The 14379-nt window shown below is 43.7% G+C and overlaps 1 protein-coding gene across 4 annotated transcripts in view; it reads right to left on the bottom strand.

Annotated features, from left to right (window-relative positions):
- LOC126535923 (isoprenyl transferase-like) overlaps positions 1 to 14379 on the bottom strand; it is a 168416-nt gene that overhangs the window by 16964 nt on the left and 137073 nt on the right. For 3 of the 4 annotated variants that reach the window (XM_072287722.1, XM_055073347.2, XM_055073348.2), the window contains exons 3-6: positions 13642 to 13844; positions 12796 to 12938; positions 8972 to 9088; positions 8606 to 8707 (exon numbers count right to left, since the gene is read on the bottom strand). In XM_072287722.1, coding sequence (XP_072143823.1) covers positions 8606 to 8707; positions 8972 to 9088; positions 12796 to 12938; positions 13642 to 13844 — 565 coding nt within the window. Of the gene's footprint in view, positions 1 to 8605; positions 8708 to 8971; positions 9089 to 12795; positions 12939 to 13641; positions 13845 to 14379 lie in introns of those variants that run through there. The other variant, XM_072287720.1, reaches the window with a different exon arrangement.

The raw sequence follows: 14379 nt of genomic DNA on the forward strand, positions 1-14379 counted from the left end.
CCTGTTCAGGAAATGTTCGATAAAATCATGTAATCTTAAACCATCATACAGCAGGAAATTTTGGAACTGAAAGCTTTCGAAAGTAAGCTAGATATATCTCTCAGCTCCTTAGCAACTAGACTAGATCGCATATAACATCTCTTTGGCGACTTCAAGGCCGGTATTGAACCACTTGCTCCAATCGAACAGCATATAAGTTCGATAAAGCAGTCATTTTGCAAGCAACATCAAAAGCTCACTGACCTGGAGGATCGCGTCGTCGCTCGAATTTGATTATACATGGCATAATGGAAGATACCTCTGAAAATTAAGGGGAACTTAAAAATAAGGCGATTTCTGAGGTCTTTGAAAAACACCTTAGTGTCTCTACGTCATCCATTGCCCGTATACATAGAATAGGAAAAGCAAATAACAACTCAAACCGACCTGTAATCGCATTCTTCCAAGATTTTAATGAAAAAGAGGCCCTGTATGCAAATGTTAGTAAACTTAAAGGTTCGGCTTTTTCCATACAAAATGATTATTCTAAGGAGACACTAAGGAAAACGAAAATTGCTCTGGGAATCTTGCAAAACCGAAAGGAAGGATGGAAAGAAGGCTTATCTCGTTCATGACAGGCTCAAAATCGGCAACAGCGTGTACGCTTGGAACGATTCAACTGAACAACGGATTAGCCTTTCTCCTCTCTCTTCTAGTAACTATGATTGACAGACCACCTGAGATAACCCAGCTCTTCGTGACCTTGTTATCTTAAACATAAATGCCCAAAACATAGTGAACAAGGCAACTGCCCTTGAGATCGCTCTGTTTACTCACAGCCCTGATATAGTTGTTATAACCGAGACTTGGTTTCACTGTGATATCACTAATGATTGCATCTTTCCTCCCCCATACACTGTATTTAGGCGTGATAGGGGGTCACGAGGAGGTGGCGTAGCCATTTTACTAAAACCGAATGTTTCCGCTATAGTTCTAAATTCACCAGAAAACCATGAAAGCCCTGCTCTGAAAATCACGTATCTTGGCTACACTTTCATCTTATGTGCACTGTATAGGCCCCCTAATTCAGACCTGGACTATCTGCATAAGCTGCAGGATTTTTTGTTCAACTACAGAAATAAAAATTTGATACTTGCAGGGGATTTCAATCTGCCAACCATAAACTGGTCTAATGAAAACCTTGGATGTTCTGAAAATGCTGACGCTATCTATGATATAATGTTGTCCCACAACCTTCAGCAAATAGTCACCGAACCAACTAGAATACATGGTTCTACTGAGTCAATCTTCGATTTAGTATTCATAAAACGCTCTTTTTGTGATTACACAGTATCTGTTCATGACGGGATATCTGATCACAAGTTAGTAGTCGTATCTTTACCTGTAGTCCACGGGCGTATAGAAAAAGCAAAGCATAAGAACGTAAAAGATTATTGAAAAGCGCTGGATGAATCCACCCTTGATTACTTGGAATTGGCGTATGAAAGCTTTGAGGGAACCAGTGTCACACAGTTATGGAACACGTTCAAGGAACACTGTAAATATTGTATCAATAGCTTCATATATATGTGTATACCCGATAAGAAGAAGCGCTTAAAGAAAGCAAATCCCTGGATAAATCGGCACATTATTCACCTAAAACGAAGGCTTAAACGGCTGAAAAAAGCAAAGCACGCCAGTTCTAGTCAGTTAGCTATTTTAGCAAAAGAGCTTTCTTCTAGCATTAAATCAGCAAAAAAACATTACTTTACAGAGAGTCTTCCACAATTTATACGAAATGATCCCCATAAATTTTGGGATCACCTTCGAACTTTCCACAAGCAAATAAATCAAATCAGTGTGCATAACAACGTGATTACGTGTCCTCAATCAATTGCTACGCATTTCAATGCCTACTTTCATTCTGTGTTTTCTGAAGAAAGTGCCAATGAACATGTGTTTGACCTTCCACCTGAAGAATCAATCACTGTATCCTACGAAGGCGTTGTTGAATCCCTACTCCAGTTAGATACCAAAAGTTCGCATGGTCCAGATGACATACCAAACGCCTTCTTACGCCATTATGCTGAATCATTAGCTCATTTCTTAACAAAAATTTTCTGTTTATCCTTATCGTCTTTTTCATTGCCCCCCGACTGGCTAACAGCCAGAGTTGTGCCTGTGCATAAAAAAGGGGACCGCGCGTGTTTAAGCAATTACCGTCCGATTTCTTTGACGAGTACCTGCTGCAAACTAATCGAACACATTATCGCTAACCACATACTTGAAATATTAAGCTCTAAAGGATGCTTGTCTCCATTTCAACACGGCTTCAGGAAAGGTTTTTCAACTGTCATGCAGTTGGTTACTGCTATCCATAACTTTAGTTCCGTATTAGATAAATCTGGACAACTGGACATAATTTTTTTAGACTTCAGCAAAGCGCTTGATAAATTTCCCCATAATAAACTTCTTGAAAAACTGAAATTAGTAGGCGTGCCCTTGACCTTAATAAACTGGCTTGGTTCCTACCTAAAAATCGAACACAGTTTGTGGATATTGGTGGCATCCCCTCCACGTTACTTCCAGTGACATCTGGCGTGCCCCAAGGAAGTGTACTAGGTCCACTGTTATTTTTGGTTTATATAAACGACATTGTGTGTTCCATTGATAGAAATGTTAAAATTGGTTTTTTGCTGATGACTGCATGCTGTACACCCCAATAAGTTCTGTGGCTAATCAAATATTACTGAATGATGCTTTCCGCGAAATTGTGGCCTGGTGCGACAGATCAGGAATGGTCTTCAATTCTGATAAGACTGTGCTTTTACCCATGACAAGAAAGAAACGTCCTATCCACTTTAGTTACTCTGCTTATGGCACTACTATCTCGGAAGTCGAAAAATACAAATATTTAGGCGTTTTAATAAATTCACAGCTTAACTGGAGCGACCATGTTGATTACATCTGTTCATCTGCGTTAAAAAAACTTGGATTTTTGAAGCACGAGCTCAAAGGAGCACCGAGTCACGTTAAGCTATTAGCCTATACCTCTCTTATTCGGCCCAAACTTGAGTATGCGGCTATAGTGTGGGACCCGTACACCAAAAAAGATATAGCAAAAATAGAAAACGTGCAAAGACGGGCTGTGCGCTTCATTTACAATAAATTCAAGAGAACTGATTCCCCATCTGCTTTAATGGCCTCCAACGAAATTAGACCTCTTCGTATAAGACGGAAAATTGCTCGATTAACGTTTCTTCATTCACCCATCCAGGGAAAGTTTGGAATTTCTTCTTCACCTTATGTTACACCTTCAACTACACGAAAAACCCGTCACCAATATACCCATACCCTAACACATATTTTGCGAAAACAAACTTGTTTAAATACTCATACTTTCCGCGCACAATAAACGATTGGAATGCACTGCCTGAACAGATCGTCTCAAGTGACAGTTTTGAAAGAAATCTTAGCAATGAATTTTGATGTGCAGATTGATGTGCAATGTATTTCCTTTGACTTGTTTCGCTCATTTGTGTCATGTGTCAAACCGTTTGTCTATGTAATAACTTTATGGCGTTTGTAAATATGCCTTGTTATCTGCCCTTCCTGCTTGGACCACATGAGGTCTGCAGTATTATGTAAATAAAGAAATAAAAATAAATAACTAATCAGGAATCTGACTCCTAGTTCTCGTCTCTCCGCTAAGCCCCGGTAGCGCAGGACGTGCCCGCTTTTTTTTAGCACTGTATATGCTTCTTTTGTCCACCTGACCTCACTGAGCCCGATTATATCCCATTTACTGTCCGCTGATTCCTCCGATAGCCCTTCTAGACTCGCCTCACTAGATAACGTTCTCGCGTTAAACGTTGCCAGATTCAGATTCCAATGGCGGCCTGTCCAGACCCAGAGATTCTTAGCACCCTCTGCTGCGTCACAGGTCTGACCGCCGCCGTGGTCAGTTGCTTCGCAGTTCTTCTCCAGGTCACAATTATTATTATTATTACTATTATCTGATCTAAACGCATCAAAAACGAATATCGTAAGCTTCACGCCGAAGGCTGGCAGGATCGTATTTCCTCAAAGCGTGGATATCATCGACACTGTGGCTTGCTCGCTTGGCTGCTTCGTCGTCGTCTTGCGTTGTTAATTACATTGGCTCCAGGGAATGGCGCAGCCATCATGGCGACTTAAAGCGTTGACAGTATAGCAGGGTTATAATAGGGCTTGAGGCGACTCACATGGACGATTTCTCGACCACGACGACATAAGCCTTGGGACGGCGTTAAAGGTTCAACCACATAGTTGACTGGAGATGTCCGATCGAGGAAGCGGTGGGGCCCACAATGTCGAGCCGGCGATTCAGGCGAAAACCCAGGTGCCCTCGGAGGAATCCAAGTCCAGATGTCGCGAAAGTCGGTCGGTGTCGTGCCTCAGCTGTTGGTCACCTTAGTTCTCTATTTATTTATTTATTTATTTATTTATTTATTTATTTATTTATTTATTGGTACCTCAAATACCCCATTTGGGGTCTTACATGAGGAGTGGGCATATTTAGATAATATTTTCAATGAATGCCTTGAACGATGAATGACTGGAGTGGTGCACCGCTTCAGCAGGTAGATGATTCCAGTCTTTCGCTGTGTGAACGAAGAAAGAGTTAAGATGAGCGGAGGTGCGAGCTGGAGGGGGATAAACAGCCTTTGAATGGCTATGACGGGACGAAGTGCGATGCGCAGGCGTGATGTCGGTCTGCTGAAGTAGTGAGTGATAAAATTTGTAAAAGAGGCACAGTCTTGCTGTTTTGCGGCGCTGCTCGAGGGTTGGAAGGTTCAGAGGTGATTTAAGTTTAGTAACGCTAGTGTGGTAAGAGTAGTCAGAATGAATGAACCTTGCTGCACGATTCTGTATGGATTCTAGTGCTGTTGCCAGGTTAGATTGGTGTGGGTCCCACACTGAGCATGCGTATTCTAGTTTGGGTCGAACGATTGTTAAGTATGCGAGTAGTCTTACTGAGCGCGGAACATGACGTAGATTACGGCGCAGGTAGCTTAGTACACGATTGGCATCATTGCTAATGTTGCAAATGTGCGAGGACCAACTGAGGTTATTGGACAACTTAACGCCTAGGTATTTAAAGGAAGTCACAGCACATATTTCCGAACCGGCGATAATGTAATTAGCTGAAATAAATGATTGGCGACGATGGAAAGTAAGTAGTGACGTTTTTTTGACGTTGAGGGACATTAGCCAATTATTACACCAAGTTTCAATGACGTTAAGGTCGGACTGGAGAGCGCGAGAATCAGCGTCGTTAGTAATAGGACGGTAGATTACACAATCATCAGCAAATAAACGAATTTTGGAAGAACAACCTATCGGTAAGTCGTTAATGTATATTAAGAAGAGTAGTGGCCCCAGGACTGTGCCTTGTGGCACGCCGGAGATAACGAGTGATAAGGTAGACGAGCATTGGTTAGCGTAAACGAACTGTTGACGGTTAGTGAGAAAGTTGCGTATCCATTGGAGAACACGAGAGTTAAGATTAAGACATGATAGTTTTAGAAAGAGCCGTTCATGAGGAACCTTGTAGAAAGCCTTTTGGAAATCTGGGAAGAGGGCGTCTATGGGCATGTTTTGATCAAGATGCGAGCTGATGTCATTAACGAATAGGGCTAGTTGGGTCTCGCAGGACATGCCTTTCTGAAAACCGTGTTGATTAGGATTAAAGAAATTAGCGGATGTTAGGAAGTTTACAATATGAGAATAAATTATATGCTCCATTAGTTTAGAATAAACACTGATGAGGGAAATTGGACGGTAATTGTGGCACGATGACGATGATCCTTTTTTTGGTACTGGAATTATCTTACCTATTTTCCAGTCTTGCGGCACCACTCCAGATGATAATGATTGCTGAAAGATATGACACAAAAATACACTAGAGATGTGCGCAGTGTTCTTAAGCATTTTGGAATTGATGCCGTCGATGCCGGCTGAGGATGTTAATTTGAGGGATTCAATTAGCTTGGTGATACCATGTGCTTCGATTGTTATGTCTGGCATCGTTGGGCTGTTGAGGTAAGGACAGTCTGGGAGGTCAGTGTTAGGTTCAGAAGTGAACACGGAAGAGAAGGCAGGGTTTAGTACTTCAGATACTTTATGGTCTGGAACACGGTTATTATCGTTATCATATAATAATAACGGTTTACGGTTATTTGGGGTAATGTATTTCCAGAATTGTTTGGGATTGTTTTGCAGCATGTTAGGGAGTGTAGTTGAGTAGAAGGTTCGTTTAGCTGTTGCGGCCAAGGAATCAAACTCCTTTTCAGTGACGTAATATTTTTCCCAGGCCGGAGCAGTATTGGAACGCTTGGCTTTACGAAACAATCTTTTCTTTTTATTGTTTAGTCGTTTTAATGTGTTGTTGAACCATGGGGACGAAGGTCGCTCTGTTAAAATGATAGTTGGTATGTAAGTCGTAGTGAGTTCGATCATTTTATTTTTAAAAAGCGTCCAGTTGGCGTCTACTGTGCGCTTTGGGAAATCTGTAAATCTGCATTGTCAATGAACGGGCCAATTTTCGACAATCCTCGGGGCACCTGGCAGCCAGCGAAATGGGAGTGTATTCAGAGGAGTCAGGTGTGTAGGGAAGCATAGTGTCAAGCGTGCATGATAGCTCGCGTCCGTACAAGAGAAAGAACTGCGAGAATCATGTGGTCGCGTGCGTAGCAACGTTGTACGCATATGTGACGAATGGAAGGACGGTTTGGTCCGATGCGGTGTTAATTGTGAACATATCACCGAGATTGCGATTAAATCGTTCAATTCGCCCATTCGTTTGAGTATGGAATGCAGATGTCATGCGATGAACGATGCTGCGCTGAACGAGCAAGGCGGACTGAATCGTGGCACTTACAAGTGTGGATCTTGATGTGAAGAAGGAAAACAACAGCCTTCGCCTGCACCTGGCCACAGAAATATTGTGCAAATGCGTGCAGCAGCAAGGTGACGGAAACGAGTGGGCTCCTTTGGAGTCCCTTTGGTCACATGTCGCAAGTCATCCTCTCCGCCAGCTTCTCGTCGAACGTGAAGAACAGCCCGGCGTCAAATCGGCACCGGCTCCCGTGGCGGGATCATCGCGAGAGGCAAGTACGCGTCTAGGCCTTCGGGGCCAACACGACGGCGAAGTTGTCGCTGGGGACAAGTACTTTCAGCGCACTCGTTTCTGTGCAGGAAAGGCGTTCAGCTTTCGCATCGCGCTTGGCCCTTTCTACAACTTGCGAGGAAATTTTTGCTACGCTGGAAAAAGTTGTCGATAGCAGCGGCTGTCAATAACTCAAAGCAAAATGCGAAAGTTACGCTTCCTTCCGAGACACAATGAACGTGAACGTCTTCTGAAATATCAACTCGGAAAACATTCGGCGGAAGGGTTGGCTATTCAAGCCTTTCAACGGCAAACATGATGCATCCAGGGACGCCAGCGACAAAGTAACGTAATTTCTTTTCTAACCTCAGTAATATAAAGTGCTCCGTTTTCACAAAAATGTTCGTGGTCTACGCACGGAATCCTCCTATTTGTACGAGAACATGCTAGCATGCTTGTACCGTCTTATTTGCTTAACTGGAAGTTGGCCTTTGAATGATTTACTGTCTAAGAATTACTTTCCACCGGAATACACAGTTCACAGATGTGACCGCGTGTATGATGCGCGTGTTAAATACTGCGGTGATGTGCTAATTGCCGTGCGAAACAATCTAGCTCCTCCACACGAAAAAAGGAACCTACAGCGGCATGTCAACCAGCTGACGCACGGCGCTACCTCACATTCCTCCACCGACGTTGAGTGGCACACCTTTCTTTTCAATTCTACACCCTCGCCGCTAACACACCCTCTGACGTTGCCTCGCCCAGTCGGCTTACCCCCTCTCCCCTTTAGATGAGCCCTACGTATATAAACTGCGCCGAGAAAAGCACCTGCGGCCTTGGAAAAGACAAGTCCACTTGTCGAAACGTTGGCTCTCGCTTTTACCTTGTTCTCGCTATGCTCATATTATTGAATATTTACGGACATTCACAATTTACAAAAGATTACCGATGTTCGTAATTATCCCTCGTGAGCGAGCGTGCTCTGTGTGGTGCGGACGCAGGGCAAAAGCGTGACAAAAGTAGGACGTCACATGCCGCCCAGGCCAAGATGGAAGATGGCCTTCAGGCATCACTGCATACTCCACGCTCCTCTGCTTACTTCGGAATTACTGGAGCGAACAACTGAGTCATTCCCTCGTATTTTCACTTGCCTTGAGGAAATTCCTTCAATGAGAGGCGTCTTTAGTATACTACTACTACAAGCCCCGCTTAATGTCAAGGGGAACTCAAGGGGGCCATTCTCCTCCCCTCACCAACAAACACATACACATAGGAAAAACATACATACATACATACATACATACATACATACATGCATACATACATACATACATACATACATACATACATACATACATACATACATACATACATACATACATACATACATACATACATACACACACACACACACACACACACACACACACACACTGATAGCCCGTGTGAATGAACCCCCGAGCAGGCACTCACTCGGAACGAAGCTGTCCCTCCTTGACGGCCTGCGCAAGCCGGCGCGCCATGCGCGTCACCTGCCGGCGCGAGGAGTAGGCGACGCAGGCGACCGTCACCGTCCTGCACCGGAAAACCAACGAAGGCGGCGCTGTGACGCGCTCCCTCCTCACGGAAAGACCAAGAGCGTCACAGCGCTCCAAGCATATACACCTTCCCAAAATTACACCGAAGGATGGAAGTATATCAATTTTCACACGTCAACTGTCCCTCTGAATCATTTCATGTCGCCTAGGTCGATATGGCCGATCGCTCCTGGCTCCCCATACCTCGGCGCGATCAGAAAGTACGCATTACATTCGAGTGACGTAAGCCAAAGGCACACACCTGGCGTTATCCGCGGTGGCAAGATCGACTTTCGCCAGGGAACGCTGAAGGTCCTTTGGAAGCATCTCCAGGTCGCCAACGCACCGTACTCGACGACCCATTTTCCTGAAGTTGTCCCTACGTAAAGTTCATCTATTTATACGGATGAATACCGTTTCAAACAAAACTGCCAGATGTTGCTTCGTTTAGATAATATCGATTCAATTGAACTATTTAATGGCGAGACGTGAAAATGCCAGAACAAAATGTTTACTTTTCATCGAAATGAGCGAAATAGCCGAGAATAAGAACATTCAACGAAGAGAAGGATAACGGGGTTCAAAATAAACTGAGCCTGGCTGGACTCCCTTCCACCTCCGTTCAACACTCTCTCTTTATAAGTACATCCTGTAAATAGTTTCACACGTGTAGCAATATGTTGTGGAAACTTTTTCAGCAGCAGGCGGGCAACACCCGGTAGAACAGTGGAGGCGAGCTTCAGCGCGTTTGAAATTTCTACAGCTCATCGGACTTAGGTGTGCTACGGCCGGGGAGCTTGTCTTCTGCCTGTCACTGTGAAGAGCCTTGCAGTCAGTAGCACATGCTAGCCCAGAAACAGGTAGTTTCATTTATATAGAACAGTAAATAACGTGCTTTCAAGAGAGAGCGACTCGTGCGCTAAACGACTTCGCCGTTCTCTATTCTTGTTCTAATCGAACAAATGACGCTTGCAACCTGCCCTTCAGCGTTGGCCGGAGGCATTTAGCCAGAAACTCCGCATTCTACGCAGAATGTTTGCGAAAAAAGGATATATGCCTGCTGTATTGCCTGTATACCCCTTACAAAAATGCATATTAACCTTATTTAGAACTTCTACCAACTTCCTATTTACTCTACTGACAGTCTATTTACAGTCTAGTGACATTTTTTATACGCTGTCAAAATACTTCCTTCTTACTTCTGTATAAAGAATATTGTAAATACACCGTTAAAAGGAAAGAAGAATGATAGGTGTAACGTTAAGGGATAAGAAAAGAGCAGATTGGGTGAGGGAACAAACGCGAGTTAATGATATCTTAGTTGAAATCAAGAAAAAGAAATGGGCATGGACAGGACACGTAATGAGGAGGAAAGATAACCGATGGCCATTAAGAGTTACGGAATGGATTCCAAGGGAGGGGAAGCGTAGCAGAGGGCGGCAGAAAGTTAGGTGGGCGGATGAGATTAAGAAGTTTGCAGGGACAACATGGCCACAATTAGTACATAACCGGGGTAGTTGGAGAAATATGGGAGAGGCCTTTGCCCTGCAGTGGGTGTAAACAGGCTGATGATGATGATGATGATGATGATGATGATGACGACGACGACGACGACCGTTTAAAGACTTTCTTCTTTCTTGTGTATAAACGATATTTTTAGTACACCTTAAAAGACTTCCTCATCATTTTTGTATAAAAATATTTTAAGTGCACCGTTAAAAGGCTTCTTATTTGCATTGCGGATGAATATAAGTATATTTGTTTATAAATATTACGTTGTCGTCTAGCCAGTCAAGAAGACACTGAATGTCAAGCTGAATTTTGATGGAGACATTACCACAAGTTAAAGAAGTTATGGTGACTCTTATCATCAGCGTATTAAAAAATTTCTTTTTTCGATTTGAACGTCACACTTGCATTATCACTAAGGTATAACTTAAATGAGGGCGGTTCCAAAATAAGCATTGCGACAAACTTGAATTAATGCTTAACGGAATGGGTCACCTATACACAGACAGTGTAAGAGCTCATTGGAGCATTTTTAAGGAGAAAAAGCTACATAATTTCGAAAATAACTCGTGGTCAATAGTATCGAATGTCTTTGTTTAAACCGACGAAGAGCACAAGTATCAGAGCGATATTACGTCAAATAATATCACTGAAGTTTTCTAGAAGTTGAATTGTGCTAACTCATTGCGAAAACCAAATTAAGTAGGAGATGGGAGCTTGAATTTAACAAAAATGGACGTCATGCTTACGTGAAGAACTTTTTCTCATGTGCATATGTGCTATAACACTGAGAATCACTGTGAGTCTCAAGTTATCGGAATATTTATTTTATCATCTTGCAACGGTCTCAGAACGCACACGTTCAGGTTCTTCTAAATATGGCAAATATTTTTAGCTATTTAGCAAATCAAAATGTTCTTGAGTTCCATAAACATTCACTCAATATCTCTGAACTGAATTTCGTGAAAGCATGACCTTTTAGTTCAGAGACAGAAGTGGGTTTATTTAGGCAATAAATTAATTACAGAATTTGTGTATTCAGAAGGAGGTCCCATAGTCAGAGACTGAATCGGTACCTCCTAGGGTATTGGATGTAGAAAAATTAATTAACGCAGTAAACATCAGTAGCGAAATCAAGCAATAAGATACATCACAGGCAAAAAGAAAAGAAATAGAGAGCAGCAAACAAAGGATCCAAAAGCCACAATTAGACAGGGTAAAAAGCAAAAGTAATTCAACACGTCTAAGCTGTTGTAGGATGGTTACAGGGTGAAAATACTAAAAATAAACGAAAAAAGGAAAACGTAAAAAGTATCGTCTATTTACAGCAATGTAAAAGAACCCCTGATGAGATACTTTATCAAGAAAATGTTGTGAACAAGTAGGCATGATAGGGAGCGGGACAACAAAACGATGTAACCAGATTTATGCATTATATGGCATGGGTGTGAGGAAAGCTTTCAGTTCTTTTTTGAATTTTCCAATTGATTGAGAACTTTTGATTGCCGGTGGTGTGGTATTCCAGAGACGGATACCGGTATGCCGCTGTATTAAGCATTCACCTGCGGGAAGAACGCGCTATTCCATTACGAAATGAGGAGGCATTCAAACACCCCACTGGTAAATTTGAGCTTGCATCTTCCGAAGGAATTGAAAAAGATGTCTGTTAAAATTATAGGCAAGTTCCAAATCAGATTCGGTTGTGATATCTCTGTGTAGTATAATCGCAATGTTATTTCATTGCCAGTCTTCCGACAATTTAGTTCACATTTCTCCAGGTCGTCTTCCTACCACCACGGCAATCTGAAAACTCGTTGAAGTGGTAATGCTTCCTTGCGAATCTAACTTCTGCTTGAGTTTATTCCTAATTTGCCTGAATTAATATTTTAACAACATGTCACTCGGGTTAGATTGACATTACTTTCTGGAATTTGCATTTAATATACGACAACTCTATAATATATTTGCCAATCCATAGACTGAAGCGCTATGACGATGCAGCTTGACATGACGTTTTGACATGTTACATACATCATTAGGTTTCTGTACCGGTTGATCGTAAGTACGCAAACGATCGTGACGAACTAACGATTTCTACTCGACCATTCAACTGTACTTATCGAGTTGAGTGTCATGCATTATTAACCTATATTCTTCTCATTCTTGATTAAATGTATTTCTCCCAACTTAGCCAATGAGACACAGTAATAGTTTGCGGCTTCCTCTCAACTGACAACGCCCAGAATTTTTTTATTCGAACGTCTATTGCTTACATCAGCGTGACAGCACTCATTGCCAGGTCTCCAGTAGGTGGTACGTACAGCTACATACATAATGTAATCTCGCCGTATTTATTTTGCCGCAATGTTGAGGCTTTACGTTATGAAATTAAGCGCGATGTGTCACGAGGGGCCGGTGAATCCGTGCCTATATCCAAGCCCATGTAACAGCCACCGCTATAAAATTATGATGGACAGAAGCGTGCAAGAGCGGGATGGGGCAACGTTCGAGGCATTTCTCCGCTGCTAGTCTTTCGCTAAGCTCTCGAAAGCTCTGTCGACAAGCATGTGTGCTTACGAGTTGTCCAGAATGTATTGGCAGCGCCGAGAGACTTCTCGAAAGAGGCCGTCTTGCTCGCTTCGGGGACGCTGGAAGTTGTCGACGCTGAAGACGTAGACGATCGACTCCTTCACGCCCGCCAGGGAGCACCAGGTCCCGACCTGCTCCGCGCAGCACGACACCCTACATTATACGAGATAAACAGAGCACGCCGCAAACGCTGTGCATGCCTCATTTTCCGTTCTCGCACAATGCGCGAATAATTTGGAGCATATACTTTAATTCCGCTGAAAACCCACGTAATCGTATACCGCGCTATTATATATATATAAACATATATATATTAGTGAACCACCGCGCTGCAGGACGCAGTGCCAGATGCGGGTTCACTGAGCACCACGACTTTTGGGAGAAACAATTGGGCTATCTTACATTAAGGAGTTCAATATAGGGTTTAATTTTAACATTATGCTTATACATATTTGAGGAGAAGGCTGGTTTGTCGAAAAATATTTGTGCAAAACGGACTCTCGTTGACGCATTGCGCTCATCCATCCATTTCTTGGCGACAAACGGTTGCGCATCTGAATGAATGTTCCAGCCGACGTCACGTGGATCGGACTGAGCGAAAAGCGTTGGAAGCGAGCCCCCAATTTATTTTATTTTTTTCCTCTTCCGCAAAAACGGGCGACAAGCCTGAGAGAGCGCTACAATTAGGCGGCGTTGAGCTCCTGCAGCCGCCGTCCGTGCGCTTCGCTGTGTGAAAAAAGACTGGGAGCGAGCGGTCGAACCACACGAGGATGTGTCCCGAGGCGCAAAGGTGCAAGGGCGACAATGAGGAGCGCGGCGCCAATCTTTGTTTACCCGGCCAAGCGCGTGCGAGCCAGCCACGTGGCCTTGGTCCACGGTGACGCCACGCTTCCTGGCGAAGCGCCGGTTCCCGTCGGGGATGACGCCCACAGATCGTGGCACGGGCCCCAGGCTGAGGAGCCACGCGAGCAGCCTCTCGTGCCAGGACACCGGCGCCACGCCCCAGGCGCCGAGCTCGGCTCCCTCGCCAGCAGGGCCTGCGGATGCACAGAGGGTGTGGAACGGGTGCTCCTAAGTATACCACGCTTTGTTACACCCTGCAAGCACCGAGCTGCGAGAAATACGCTATTCCCGGCAGTGTGAGGCTGCCAACAATCTGGCGTAAAAGAATACAGACGTCAGTTATTTCATGCCACCGCAAAACACGCCGTCACAGCTGTAGCAATTTCATGTAAAAAATACCGACTGTCTGTAATTTCATTCCATTGCACATTCAACTGCGAACCTTTCTTTCTGAGAAAACTGTAAGAGGTTCTATTTCTAGCTTCGCGCTACAGTAGGGTGAATCACCGTTTTCAGAATGCCGCCTTCCGAATGGCTGTATTATACAAGCACGCCTGGTTCACCAACCCAGCATACTTTCTTTCCAACAACGCAGTCCTTTGGGTAGTGTCGAGATCAAGGTTAGGTCGCACAATGTGAATGAAAGCCATATTACCTTGATAAAGGAAATGGGAGAATGTATTCAAGAAGCTGTAGTTCAACAAGATAACAAAATGTGGCACCCTGTTC

The sequence above is a fragment of the Dermacentor andersoni genome, chromosome 4, assembly GCF_023375885.2.
Source record: "Dermacentor andersoni chromosome 4, qqDerAnde1_hic_scaffold, whole genome shotgun sequence".
In the NCBI taxonomy this organism is placed as follows: domain Eukaryota; kingdom Metazoa; phylum Arthropoda; class Arachnida; order Ixodida; family Ixodidae; genus Dermacentor; species Dermacentor andersoni.